The 15697-nt window shown below is 39.1% G+C and overlaps 1 protein-coding gene across 1 annotated transcript in view; it reads left to right on the top strand.

The window, feature by feature from the left end:
• The window catches only part of LOC120138764 (protein NO VEIN-like), a 37812-nt gene that overhangs the window by 17464 nt on the left and 4651 nt on the right, over window positions 1–15697 (top strand). The window contains exons 8-12 of the mRNA XM_039154171.1: window positions 391–2643; window positions 9573–9682; window positions 10461–10860; window positions 10936–11253; window positions 11843–12100. Of these exons, the coding sequence (XP_039010102.1) occupies window positions 391–2643; window positions 9573–9682; window positions 10461–10860; window positions 10936–11253; window positions 11843–12100 (3339 nt within the window). The remainder of the gene's footprint in view (window positions 1–390; window positions 2644–9572; window positions 9683–10460; window positions 10861–10935; window positions 11254–11842; window positions 12101–15697) is intronic.

Genomic DNA, 15697 nt, shown 5'->3' with positions numbered 1-15697 from the left:
GCATGGTAGGAAACCTCTTTCCGCTGCACTTCCAAAGCAACCTTATATAATTACATTTTCTTTCTTAAAAGAATAGTTCCATGTTAAAAAAATATCTCATTGTTGGCTCTGGGATGAAATACTTCATTTAACATCCTTCAACAATGATAAAGGCACCTGGTCTGAATTTTCCTGTATATTTGTTCAAGCCATATATTTTCTTGCATTTTTACTAGGATTATTAGATTTCAATTGCATTTTCTTCTTCCATTAATTCACTCCGTTGTTTAGCATGCCAATCTACAACTCACTTGAAACCTTTTTCTTGCAATCTTCTAAACTGAAAGGTAATTACTAGATGAATTATTTTAATTATGACTTCTGTAAGTTATTTTTCTGGTAATTTTGCAGGTTACAGATGCTCCTGAGATTCATTCCAATGGGTTTCATGTCAAGTTCGATGTAAGTGATGGTCAGATAGGTTTTGTTTTGCCAACTCTGGTACCTCCTTGTAATGTTGACTCTTTTAAAATGCTGTTGGGTGGAGATACTAGTCACCTGGATAATAAGTATTGGAACACTTGCATTATACTTCCTTTTAGGTCTGTTACATCTGACGGAAATGATAGGAACAATATTGTCTCCATGTTTTCAGATCTTCATCCTTCTTTATTACTCTTTCTCCACAGGATTCAGTGTATTGTGTTTCGGAACATGCTCAATAATTCATTTGTTGTTATGAGAAAAGAAATTGTGGGAAATGGTATTGTGAAGGTTTCATGCGGGGTAGAAAACATGACATGGTTTGTAGCATCCCAAAAATTGCAGGCTGATATTATTCACCGTGATGTGCAATTAACAGAAATTTCAATAGCACTAACTCTGCAGGAGACTGATTGTGGGTGTTACAGACCATTACTGGACCCACAACCTGTTTTTGCTTTTCTTCCTTTAAGGACATATGGCCTGAAATTTATTCTTCAAGGTGATTTTGTTCTTCCTTCATCTAGAGAAGAAGTTGATGTAGATAGTCCCTGGAATCAGTGGTTACTGTCACAGTATCCCTGTTTGTTTGTTTCTGCACTGAGATTGTTTTGTTCTCTCCCTTGTTTCCGGGAAAATCCGGGAAAAGCTGTTTCAGTTTATATGAGCTTTGTTCCACTTGTTGGGGAAGTGCATGGATTTTTCTCCTCACTTCCTCGGATGATCATCTCTAAGTTACGAATGTCAAACTGCTTAATTTTTGAAGGAGACAAAAGTAAATGGGTACCCTCTTGCAAAGTTCTAAGAGGCTGGACTGAATCGGCTCGTAAACTTTTTCCTGATTCCTTGCTACATGAACACCTTGGTCTTGGTTATTTGGACAAGGACATAATTCTATCTGATGCATTGGCAAGGGCATTAGGTATCCAGGACTATGGTCCTGAAGTTCTGGTCCAAATTATATCTTCTTTGTGTCAAAGAGAAAATGACCTTAAGCATATGGGCCTAGCTTGGATATCCTCTTGGCTGAATGAGTTTTATACAATCTCATTCCACTCTTCTGGACAGGTGTCAATGAATTGTGAAATAGAAACTTCTCTTGTAGAAAATCTTAGAAAAATTCCATTTATTCCTCTTTCTGATGGTACCTTTAGTTCTGTTGATGAAGGGACAATTTGGCTACATTCTGATGCCATAAACACTGGTTTTGAAGGCGAGCTTGGACTTGAAGCTTTTCCTACATTGTATGCTAAACTTCGGTTTGTCAGTTCCGCCCTTTTTTCTGAATCAGCTGTCAGTATCTCATACGTAGGAAACATTACTAGTGTGCTTCATAATATTGGTGTCCAACAGCTCTCTGCACATGAAATCATAAAGGTACATATTTTGCCAGATATATATGATGAAAGAATCAAAACTAGAGACAAAAATTTGATGATAGATTACCTCTGCTTTGTGATGATTCACTTACAATCTAGCTGTCCCAGTTATCGTGTTGAGAGGGAGCACATAATCTCAGATTTGCGAAATAAAGCTTTTATATTAACAAATTACGGCTTTAAAAGACCTATTGACGTGTCGGTTCATTTCAGCAAGGAATTCGAGAACCCTGTGAACATAAATAGGTTCACTAATGGTATGGATCTGAAATGGCATGAGGTTGACAAGACATATTTGAAGCATCCAGCTTCCAGATTGCTCTCTTCTGGGCTGAAGAAGTGGAGAGAATTTTTCCTGGAAATTGGTGTCACTGATTTTGTGCAGGTGGTTCAACATGATAAAAGTTTTTTGGATATGTCTCATACTGTTCTTCAGAGCTTATCGTCAGATTGGGACTTCATATCTCCTGGATCAGTTGTGAAGGATTGGGAATCTTATGAGTTAGTTCAGTTGTTATCCCTATTGTCCACTAGTGGCAATCATGAAGGCTGTAAATACATGTTGGAGATTTTTGATGAATTTTGGGATGGTCATTTTAGTGATAAAACTACTGTTCACTACAGTTTTAAATCTGGTGGTGAAATAAAACCCTTCAGATCTTCATTTTTGTGCAAGATCTGTGATATCTCATGGGTGGTTTCTTGCATGGATGATGAGCTTCACTATCCTAAAGAGTTGTTCCATGACTGTGATCCAGTCCGTGCCATCCTAGGTGCATGTGCTCCATATGCCGTTCCAAAGGTTTGTTTGATACTATTTGATGTTATCATGAATTGTTTCTCTCACTGAACTGTTTTCTTATGTATAGAGAGTAAATGTGCAAAACAATGAGAATTTAAGCTGGCAGTTCAAAAATTGATATCTACCTTTTTTCCGAATTGATATTAAGGGTCTGCTTGTTTAGCTGTAATTGGTTTTCCAGAAAATGAATTACTGGAATTTGAATTACTGGAATTTGAATTACTGGAAAATGAATTACTGGAATTTGAATTCTGGAAAATGAATTACATTTCTGTAAAATGAATTACATTTCTGGAAAATGAATTACATTTCTGGAAAACATCTGGAAAACGTTTTATGATGTTATTTAAACATTTTTTCGGTATATTTTAGTGAAATAAAATTTTATAAATTATATTAATTATTTATTAAAGTAATAGTACTATATTATATTTTAAAAATATTAATTAGTATATTTTTAATATCTTTACTAAAATATTATTGAAATATATAAATAATATTATTCATTATTAAATATATAAAAAAATTTATTATATATTATTAAAATAAAAATATAATATCTTATATTATTATAATATAATTGATTATTTTATATAATATTAAAAATATAATATTATATTATTATAAATATTAATAAATATATTTTTAAATATTTTAATAATTAATATTTTGATGAAAATGATATTAAAATATTTTATTAATATTAAATTCATAAAATAAAATTATTTTGAGTATTTTTGCTTTGAAGTGAAAAGTTCGGAAAATGACTTACGGAAAATGAATCCGTAAGTCATTTTACAGAAAACACAAAGGAAATTCTGTTACTAGGAAAATGAATTACATTCTGGAAAACGAATTACGTGAAACAAACACGGGAAAACGTTTTCCGGAAAACGAATTACGTGAAACAAACTGACGCCAGACAGAATAGTGATTATCCTGTAGGCTAGCTCCGACAGACGATTCACAAGAGAAAATTCGCCCAAAAACCAGAGAAAAAAGTCTCTAGGGTTTAATAAAATATTATAAAATCAATAACTGTCTCAAAAGCAGTCCACAAGCCGGACTGTTATAGCTAAAAAAAATCGTCTTTATTCGAATTTTGCCAAAAATAGCAAAAATCGTATTTATTCGAATTTTGCCAAAAATAGCAAAATCCCGAAAATCACTCTAAATTGAAATTCGAAATAAAATAAGCAATCTCCCAAAAATCCGGTCTAAATCGGATTTAAATTGACTTCCTAATTAACAATCGAAATATTACCATAAATAGTAAAAAATAACTAAATCTAGTGATTCGGAGGGGAAAACGGCAGAATTTGAGGTTGAAAAAAAGGCCACATGGAGCGTAGCTCAATGTGGAGAGCGTGCGCGTCGAAAAGAGCTTTCCGGATTGGGGTCTTATGCGCGATTCTGACACCTGTAGCCAAAGTTATGGCCAAAAGACTGAAACATACTCAAAACGACCCCAATAAGGAACATGTCACAATCAATTCCCGCCTTTGCGCTGATCTGCCAACTCATGGTATCTCAGCGCCATCAACGTGCAATCTGACAGCTCAGCATCATCTGTCTCGGATCCCCCTGCATCAGTCGCCCGGGTTGGAAAGAACTCGTCCTCGAGTTCAGAGTAGTGTCATCAGGATCCACAAAACAATGACTCAGGTGCTTCACATTAAAGACATCAGAAGTCTTCAAGTGACTGGGAAGTCGCAACCTGTAAGCATTATCATTGATCTTCTGCACGACCTCACAAGGTCCAATCTTCCGATCCTTAAGCTTATTATACTCACCAACAGGAAAACGATCACGAGTTAATACAGCCCAAACAAAATCACCAACATCAAAAAGTACCTGACGACGATGATTGTCGACCCGAGTCTTGTACTTGGTATTGCTCTCATGAATGGTCTGTTTCACCTGCTCATGGATACCCGAAGATACTTTGCCATCTCATCTGCTTTAGGACTGAAACGTCCTATACGTGGAATAGGGGCTAAGTCCAACACCCCGGATGGGTTCTGACCATAGACAATCTCAAATGGGCTTAAACCTGTGGTTCTGTTTTTGATCTGTTGTAGGCAAATTCTGCCTGAGGCAATGCCAAATCCCACTGCTTCGGCTTCGTTCCTGCCAAACACCTTAAAAGGTTTCCCAAACTTCGGTTCACCACCTCAGTCTGGCCATCCGTCTGGGGGTGGTAGGCGCTACTGAAATTCAACTGCGTTCCCAGTTTCCCCCACAGGCTCTTCCAGAAATGACTGATGAACTTAGTATCACGATCTGAAGTGATGGATCGAGGAACACCATGTAAACGCACAATCTCCTTGAAATAGAGATGGGCAATCCGGTCAGCATCCATAGTCTTTCTGCAAGCTACAAAATGAGCCATCTTGGAAAACCTGTCAACCACAACAAAGATAGAATCAGAGGCCCTTTGGGTGCGGGGTAAGCCTAGTACAAAATCCATGCTGACATCGAACCAAGGAGCTTCAGGAACAGGTAAGGGAGTGTACAATCCCGCATTGGTGAGAACTCCCTTAGATCGCTGGCACACATAACAACGGTCCACATAATGGGCCACATCACTAGTCAACTTGGGCCAATAAAATTCAGAAGAGATAAGGGCCAATGTCTTATCTCGGCCAAAGTGTCCCTCATTATGGAGTTCACTTATAATTTGCTGCCTCAATGAACAATCTGGAATGCACAATTGTAATCCACGAAACAGATACCCATTATGCAAAACAAAATCATGACGGTGACCCTCAGTTACCTCCTGAAATATCCTTCCAAAGGAAGGATCAGCTGCATACATATCTGTGAACGTCTCAAATCCTGCAACTTTAGTACTCATGGTGGTAAGAAGTAAGGTACGACGGCTCAGGGCATCTGCGACGCGGTTCAAACTCCCTGCTTGGTGCCTCAGCGTAAAAGTGAATTCTTGCAAGTATGCTACCCACTTGGCATGACGTCTACTCAGCTTGTGTTGGCCATTGATGTACTTCAAGGCCTCATGATCGGTAAACAGAATAAACTCCTTCTGTACTAGGTAGTGACGCCAATGCTTCAGGGACTGAACTATGGCATAGAACTCCAGATCATAAGTGGAATAATTTTTCTTTGATCCCGATAGCTTCTCACTGAAAAAAAGCAACCGGACGACCTGCCTGACTCAGAACACCACCAATGCCAACGCCAGATGCATCACAATTTACCTCGAACACTTTGTCAAAATCTGGAAGTGCCAAAACTGGAGCCTCGGTCATCTTCTGCTTGACCAGTTGAAAACTGGCCTCTGCCTCCTCAGACCACTGGAAATCACGCCCCTTGAGGCACTCTGTGATAGGGGCGATCAGAGTACTGAAATTTCTAATGAATCGACGGTAAAAAGACGCCAAGCCATGGAAACTTCGGATGTCATGTAAGGTTCTTGGTCTGGGCCACTCCAAGACTGCATCTATTTTTGACTGATCTGCATGAACACCATCAGTAGACACAACAAAACCAAGAAAAGTCACAGAAGTAGTGAAGAAAGAACACTTCTTTTGATTGACAAACAAGCACTCCGTTTTCAGCATCTCAAAAACAGCACGGAGGTGATCGAAGTGTGAAGTCCATGTCGGACTATAAACGAGGATATCATCGAAGTAAACTACAACAAATTTCCCCATAAAAGGCCGCAAGACCTGATGCATAAATCTCATGAATGTACTGGGCGCATTGGATAACCCAAAAGGCATGACCATCCACTCATACAACCCTTGTGGCGTTTTAAACGCCGTCTTCCACTCATCTCCAGGCCTTATTCTGATTTGGTGGTAACCGCTCTTAAGGTCAATTTTTGAGAAGATCTTAGAACCAGATAGCTGATCCAACATATCATCTAGACGGGGAATTGGAAACCGGTACTTCACTGTAATTCTGTTGATCGCTCGGCTGTCAACACACATACGCCAAGAACCATCTTTCTTTGGCACTAACAGAGCAGGGACTGCACATGGGCTCATACTCTCTCGGATATAGCCCCTCTCCAACAACTCTTCCACCTGTCGCTGCAACTCTTCGGCCTCCTTGGGACTGAGGCGATATGCTGGTCGATTTGGCAAACTTGACCCAGGAACAAGGTCAATTTGATGCTGAATATCCCTCATAGGTGGTAGTCCAGGAGGAAGATCCTCTGGCATCAAGTTAGAGAATTCTGCTAGCAACCGCTGCACCTCTACTGGTAAATCTGTATCCACGTCTACTGCATTGTTCTCGCAAGGTAGCAAGGCATAGACCACGTCGCCATGCTCAATCTCATCTAAAAACCTGGACATAGAAAGCAGATTAGTATTATGGGTTACTGGGGTAGGAGTAAGTCCTTCCCGCCGGGGTGCCAACACAATCTTTTTTCCCTTGATGCTAAGGGAATATGTATTCTTCCGTCCATCATGAATGACACTACGATCATACTGCCAAGGTCGACCCAACAATATATGACACGCATCCATAGACACAACATCACACCAGGCATTATCAAAATATTTTCTACCAATTGAAAAAGACACCAGGCATCGCCTATCAACTGTTACCTCACTGTCTTTATTTAGCCATGACAACTTGTATGGCTTAGGATGACGGTCCGTCTTCAACTGCAATTTCTGGACAACCTCCTCGGACACTACATTCTCACAACTGCCGCTGTCAATGATCATTTTGCAGACTTTATCTGCAACTGTACAAGTCGTGTGGAAAATATTGGTTCTCAACCAATCGTCCCCTGAATCGCCCTTGGGGGTAAGTAGACTCTTGCGAACGACCAGAGTCTCATGACCATCTCCATACAGCACATCATCAGTCTCATCATCGTCATACACGGGTTCGCCAATCTCCTCAGTCTCGTCTTCCACGTTTTCCTCAATCAACAAATTTTTGCCCTTTTGACTAGCAGGCTTCCTGCAATCAGTCGCCCTATGCCCTTGTTCACCACAACGAAAACATCTAATAGTAGGGTTAGAATTACCCTGCGGTGGCTGCTGAGCAGGACGGGACTCTTGAGGGCGAACTGGTCGACTGTTGTGATCGCTCCTGATCACTGGTCTCCTGTTTTGCTGTTTTTCAACAGCAAGTGCACGCTGGTATGCTTCCGAAACACTCCACAATGAATGAAGGCTGAGGACATCTTGCAAGGGCTGGCGTAAACCCCCCAAATATCGCGCCACCATCTGCTCCTCCGTCTCAGATAAATCGTTCCGGGCGACCAATTGGTAAAACTCCTCCGTGTAATCATCGACTGATCGCGCGCCCTGCCTCAACGCATGAAGTCGCTGAAATAAGGTTTGCGTGTAGCCGAAGGGAAGGAAGTGGCCCTTCATCTTCTTTTTCATCTTCTCCCAATCAGTGATCTTGGCTTTGCCCTGTCTTTCTCGTGAACGTCGTAACTGTTCCCACCACGCAGATGCTCTGCCCTTGAGTTTGATGGCGATCAGTTTCACTTTCACACGATCGGGGACTTCCTTATATTCAAAAATACGCTCCACTTCATTAATCCAATCCACGAATCCCTCGACCTGTAATGTACCAGAAAACTCAGGGAGATCGACCCGAAAACCGAGGTCTCCATGACGCTCCTCCCGACCACGGTGCTCCCGGAATCCTGCGCCCCGGAATCCTGCGCGATTGTGATATGGGTTTTCGAAAGTGGAATTTGTATCGTGATCAGAGGCCTCACGATCCTCTAAATCCTGCGCCGCTAGGCGCTGGGTTAATTCTGCGACTTGCCTCTGCAAATCCGCAATCATCACATCCTGAACGCTGCGATCACGGCGTTGGGCTTCCTCATTCGGAACCTGCTCACGACGACCACGACCACGACCTCCAGCCATTGAAACTGGTGAAATTTCCCAAGAAGATGTTGAAGCTCTGATACCAACTGACGCCAGACAGAATAGTGATTATCCTGTAGGCTAGCTCCGACAGACGATTCACAAGAGAAAATTCGCCCAAAAACCAGAGAAAAAAGTCTCTAGGGTTTAATAAAATATTATAAAATCAATAACTGTCTCAAAAGCAGTCCACAAGCCGGACTGTTATAGCTAAAAAAAATCGTCTTTATTCGAATTTTGCCAAAAATAGCAAAAATCGTATTTATTCGAATTTTGCCAAAAATAGCAAAATCCCGAAAATCACTCTAAATTGAAATTCGAAATAAAATAAGCAATCTCCCAAAAATCCGGTCTAAATCGGATTTAAATTGACTTCCTAATTAACAATCGAAATATTACCATAAATAGTAAAAAATAACTAAATCTAGTGATTCGGAGGGGAAAACGGCAGAATTTGAGGTTGAAAAAAAGGCCACATGGAGCGTAGCTCAATGTGGAGAGCGTGCGCGTCGAAAAGAGCTTTCCGGATTGGGGTCTTATGCGCGATTCTGACACCTGTAGCCAAAGTTATGGCCAAAAGACTGAAACATACTCAAAACGACCCCAATAAGGAACATGTCACAATCAATTCCCGCCTTTGCGCTGATCTGCCAACTCATGGTATCTCAGCGCCATCAACGTGCAATCTGACAGCTCAGCATCATCTGTCTCGGATCCCCCTGCATCACAAACACGGGAAAACATTTTCCGGAAAACGAATTACGTGAAACAAACACGGGAATTCGGGGAAAACCAATTCCGTAATTCCAATTACGGGAAACAAACAAACCCTAAATCTGAATCTTTTAATAAAGCAAGCTAAGAAAATAAAGAGATGGCTCACTGTTCTTCTCTTTAAATAATAAGAAAATTGTGATCTCTTCATAAATTAATCAGATGACCCAAATTTTAAATTTATTCAAATTAATGCTCGAGTTATAACAGTTCAAAATTTTATTTCTTCCCTCCGACATAATAATTTTGCTAACTTTAAATATAATGTTTTTTGTTTCTTTTTAGGTGAGAAATGGAAAGTTAGTAAAGGATATTGGTTTAAAAACTGAAGTTACCCTTGATGATGTCCTCAAGATTCTTAAATTATGGAGATCCGGGAGCTCTTTCAAGGCCAGGTATTACTGCCATTCTGCTATGTTCGAGTCTTTGGCATTAATGCATATTATTCGATGAAATAGGTTTTGGCTAGTTTCGAGACTTCTAAAATGTCATGGAGTTCCGTAGATTTTTAATTCTATATACAGTTTGTGATTGGATGGTGGATGATGTTTCACCCTGCGCATCTAACCAGTTGGTTGTATTACAGAGCTGAATGTTTGAATGCAATTAATAGTTGGAGACATAGTCTGTCTTCTCTTAACTCTGGCATAATTGAAAGATAGCCATTGGTTTTCTTTTAGTTGAAGTGCTACTTTTATCAGTACGATAATCCCTGGTTTTGACAATATCTGTGTAGCTTAAAAATGGGAGGAAAACCTTGACTAGAACTTCTGCCTTTAAAATTGAGTACTTAATCTTGGGAAAGGATAAGAATTTTTCATTTGCAAACTTTCTGCCTTTGTTATGGTACTTAGGTGGGAAGTTCTGCATTTGTTTTGTTTCTAAATAAATATGTTGTGTATATTTGTGTTTCTTTCAGGAAAAGAAACTTTGAGTTCAGAAATTTGTTGCAGACTGTTTTGACATGATATACTATTGTGAAGGTTTTCTTTATAGTAACATAAACCACTCTTCTCATGCTATTAGTTGAGGCTTTAAAAAAATAAAAATAAAAACATGTAGGGCTCTGAACAATTTAATGTATTTGCATTTACTTTTTGTTCTCTGTCTCCAACTGTTTGATTTTTTTATATGCCACCTCTCATTTGAATTAAATTTCTTATCTGCATACAGCGTAGCACAAATGTCCAGATTATACACATTTATTTGGAATGAAGTACGTAATTCGAGGCAGAAAATTTCTGAGGAGTTCCATGCATCATCTTTTATATTTGTTCCAAACAACTTGACTTCAAGGCCTGATGATGTAGTACCTGGCTTGTTCTTGTCTTCTAAAGAAGTGTTTTGGCATGATTCAACTGGAACAATGGACCAAATGTATAATCACTCTCAGGCTGGCTCATTGGCTGAGAACCAACGCCCCTTAAACAGAACATTGTCCAACATTTATCCAGGTTTACGTGACTTTTTTGTTAATGAATGCAAAGTGCCTGAGAAACCTTCTTTTTGTGGTTACCTGGATATTTTGCTACAGTTATCAGCACTTACTTTACCTTCAGAAGCTGCTAATGCCGTAAGTGATTAAACACAACTGAGTTCATATTGTCCCACATTAGAGCCGGGCTAATATTTCTTTTTTCATTATTAGGTTTTCCAAATCTTTCTGAAGTGGGCTGATGCACTGAGATCAGGTTTACTGGGTGCTGAAGATATTCATCAAATGAAAGAATGTCTTAATAAATCAGAGTATACTGTGCTGCCCACCATATTAGATAAGTGGGTTTCCCTGCACCCTTCTTTTGGTTTAGTGTGCTGGTGTGACGATGAGAAACTAAAGAAGAGATTTAAGCACTTGGACAACATTGATTTTCTCTACTTTGGCACTCTTAATGATGGTGAGAAAGAGTTACTTCAGACGACAGTGTCTATTCTAATCCGTACCTTCGGGATTCCTGTTCTTTCTGAGGTGAGATATGCTTGAGTGCATGTGATTGAAAGCAAGTATTTCAATTAAATTTTTACTATTTAAGTGTCTCCAAACTCGATCATATGGCTTAAGCAATTTGTCTGTTTTACTTTTATGTTTTATGAAAAGTCATCTGTTTTTTTTCCCCTTGGATATCTTGCAATTTATATGTTTATAGATTACGATGATCTTCAATTTGTATTACATGCATACCATATGCACAGTTGCCATATTTGTTTCTTATGTTTTTAAAGTTTAACACTCAAGTCTTTAACTTGATCAGTTTTGTCGCGATCTATTATGGTTTTCGTTTATTTATCTGTCTTCTCTCTTTTCTTCAAATTGTTCTGATTATACAGAGGATTCTTCATGGTTACAAATGAACCTTTAGATTTCTAAATCCGCTTCAGTAAACTAACACATGGCTATGATACATTTAGTTAGTTGAAAATATTATTAATTGCACATAAGGGGTTATCTCTGGTTATTACAACAAAGTTAGAAGTCAGTATTCAGTTCGCTGAGAATTGATCTACTGTATGTTTTTTCACTGCGTTTGTCTGCCTCTCGTGCCTTTTCTTTTACTTAGGTTGTTACCCGTGAAGCAATTTTTGATGGGAAAGCAGATGGTAGATTTGGAGCTTCCCTTGTGAACTGGGCTCTTCCTTTTGCACAACGCTACTTATACAGTGTTCATCCCGATAAATATATTCAACTCAAGCAATCTGGATTTGATAACATAAGTAATTTACAAATTGTTGTCGTTGATAAGTTGTACTACAGGAATGTTATAAGGAGCTGTGGAATTGTGTCCAAGAAGAAATACGAATGCGCCTGTCTCCTGCAGGTATGAGAAGATTTTTTATTAATGTGATCAATAGAGCCTACATTTCTGGTTAGAGAGAGAGAGATTATAGAGCCTACTGAAATCAAATTCCATGTAGTATTAATTGAACCTTGTCTATTGGATATTTGCACCCTCCATGGTAGTTTTATGTTTCATTCTTAGACCTTGAACCTTGTCTATTGGATATTTGCACCCTCCATGGTAGTATTAATTGAATGGACATACATGTATGCTGATCTGACTCTTTTTCTTGAAGTACCTGATTGGACATGTATATGGAGATATGACCCTACAAGAACCCTCCAAATACACGGAAAAACCTAGGGAACATATCTGTGCAGGACATGTACTCTTTTGATATTCACACCCAAATCCAAGTAACATATGGCATTTGTTAACATGCAGTATGCAAAACGTGCCCTAACTCTCCCTAGTTACATAATTGCTTATACACACTCTGTAGTGTTCTTTTTTGAGATAAGTTAAAAGTCTGAAATATATAATTTATCCGTTCATTCATGTCATTTATTTCGATTATAAAATAGATCTCTAAATTTCAGTGCCAATCTATTATGGGATTTTTTTAAGATTAGGATACAGATGTCTTCATTTTTATGTGGCGAATATTTTTTTTTTGATAGGAATAGGAGGTCTCATTAAAAACCTCCCTCATAGTTGCCTCTTGAGAAGAGGCAACTAGCGGAAGGAGGAAAAGAGTACCTCAATATATTAATAAACCAGAATTACATACAACTATAATTTACATCATCACCCGAAATAAAATACCAAACATAACCACTAACACTAAGGACATTCAACCTATCCCCTCCTTAGCTAACTTGTCTGCCTCCCAATTACAAGCCCTAGGGATCAGCCTAACCATAATATCCCTACCAGAAATTACCTCCCCAATTTCCCGAACCAAAGAACTGAAGAACGAAGGAGCCTCAGAAGGCCTGAAAATCCAATCAACTGCAGTTTTACAATCACTTTCGAGAATAAGTCTTCCCTTCAACGCCCAATCCGAATGTAGAAATAAATCGATTCCTTCTTTAATGGCTTTCAACTCAGCAAACAGAGGAGGACCAGGTCCGACAGGCTTAGAGAAATAGATCACGGTAGAGCCATTCGAATCTCTCAACAGACCTCCAATTCCACCCTGCAAACAATCACTTCTAACAGCCCCATCCACATTGAATTTATAAAAATCAGGTGGAGGTGGATACCAGCACAGATCCTTCTTCTTCTTGTGCAAATTAACTACTAAACCATCTGCAAGCCTTGGATCTCCTATTAATAAATCTACCTGGATGTTAGCTTTAGGAAATTTAGCTAGAAACCATTTGGCCAGCCTGAATCTGCAAATGAAGAACAGTGTAGATCTCTCAAAATTCCATTTTTCAAACACCACTAAGTTCCTAGCCTTCCAAATCGACCACATAACAACACCCGGGATGAAATTCCAAATAGAAGAAGAAGCCTTCAAAACAGACCATGAACTAAGTAGAGACGATGGATCTTTGGGCAGAACAGTATTAACCTCCCATAAATTGATGAACAAGTTCCACAACTCCCAAGCAACAGTACAAAACATAAATAAATGGGGAATTGTTTCTTCCTCCTTTTGGCATAGAGGACATAATAACTCTTCCAAAGGAACACCTCTTTTCTTCAATTCCACTCTAACAGCTAATTTTTGATGAGATAATTGCCATAAAAATGTTTCAACTTTTGGGGGAGCCAATCCAGACCAAACCCATTTCTTCCACTGAAAATTTCCTCCAGAGCTACGAATAAGAGCTGATCTATAGGCCTTAACTGAGAACAAACCATCTCCACTCCCTGACCAAGTTAGAAAATCATCAACAGTATCAATCAAAACAATATTATCAATCAAAGTCATTAGAGATATCCATTGATCCAATTCTCAATCGCATAAATTTCTCCTCAGACAAATATTCCAACTCCAACAATTATTATCATAACAGCCAAAGTCCACAACTTTCCTCGTTTTGTTAATCGATAAAGCATAAATCCTAGGAAATTGTTCTTTTAAGGTGAAATTATTTGTCCAAATGTCATTCCAGAATTCGATTGATCTACCATTCTCCACTTGGATCTTTGAATTGGACCTCAAACAATTCCCAATATCGTCCTTTTTCTCATAATTATTCACAATTCCCCTCCATATCCATGAATCTTGCGGGTTAACAGCCTTATTAATTGCAAGAGACAAATTACTAATATTGTGCTTGCAACAGATCATCTTCTTCCACTGAGAATGTTTATCATTAGCAAACTTCCAAACCCACTTCCCCAGAAGCACTCTATTCGCCATCGACAAATCTAGGACACCCAAACCACCCTCCTCATACGGTTGACACACAATTTTCCAATTCACCCAATGAATCCGCTTCTTCAAGGGATCGTCCCCCCAAAGGAATTTAGCCATAAGAGAATTCAACTTTTGGTTAGTCTTTAGAGGGATTTTGAAAATAGAGAGGAAGAAAATTGGCAAGGACGACAAAACAGACTTCACTAATACTAATCTCCCTGCCATCGATAATGATTTTGCTTTCCAGCCCTCTAATTTGTTATTGAACTTCTGCAGAACTGGTTCCCACAACAGATCTGAGTTTCTGTAAGTACCTATCGGTAAACCAAGATATGTCATAGGAAGAGCCCCCACACCACAACCTGCGATCGTTGCCCATTCCTTTATAACCTCCTCATCCATATTAACTCCAAATAACTTGCTCTTAGATAAATTAAGTTGAAGGCCTGACATTAAACCAAAGACCCTCAATACTCCTAATATTCATAATTTGGGCAGAAGAGTCCCTGCAGAAAAGTATTAAGTCATCTGCGAATTGTAGATGCGTCAAATGATACTTATTTTCCGCCCTACCAACACTAAACCCTTCAAACAGAGCACAATCAGCAGCCTTAATCAAAACATTAGATTCAGTAATTCCCCAACAATATTGAACAGCATAGGAGACAAACTACAGCCTTGTCTCAACCCTTTCCCCATCTTGAATTCATTAGTCGGAGAACCATTAACAAGAACAGAAATTGAAGCAGAGGAGATGCACAAATCAATCCAAGAAATCCACCTATTTCCAAAACCCATAATTCTCAGAAGTCTCAACAAGATCGGCCATTCCACCGAATCATAAGCCCTTCGGAAGTCCACCTTGAATACCACACCTTTCCTCCCTTTTTTCCTCCAATCATCAATGACTTCATTAGCCAAAAAAGCACAGTCCAGTAGCTGTCTTCCGGGAATGAAGGCGAACTGAGACGGACTAACCAGAACATTAATAACAGCCGCAAGCCTTCTAGCTAGGACTTTGGAAATTATTTTATACAGACTGCCAACTAAGCTTATCGGTCTGTAATCTTCTATACCTTCAGGATTTCTGATCTTTGGAATCAACGTTAGGAATGAATGATTGACCCCATGCTCCCAGTTCCTTCCATTATAAAAGTCTTCTACAAATTTCATAATATATGGCTTCAGAGATGGCCAAAAATTCTTAAAGAAACCCATGGTGAAACCGTCTGGCCCCGGTGCTTTGGCACTATCCGAGTGGG

Source organism: Hibiscus syriacus, unplaced genomic scaffold, assembly GCF_006381635.1.
Source record: "Hibiscus syriacus cultivar Baekdansim isolate YM2019G1 unplaced genomic scaffold, ASM638163v2 tig00110705_pilon, whole genome shotgun sequence".
NCBI classification, from domain to species: Eukaryota; Viridiplantae; Streptophyta; class Magnoliopsida; order Malvales; family Malvaceae; genus Hibiscus; species Hibiscus syriacus.
Note: the sequence above shows the minus strand (reverse complement) of the source record. Positions and strands in the feature narration are given on the sequence as shown.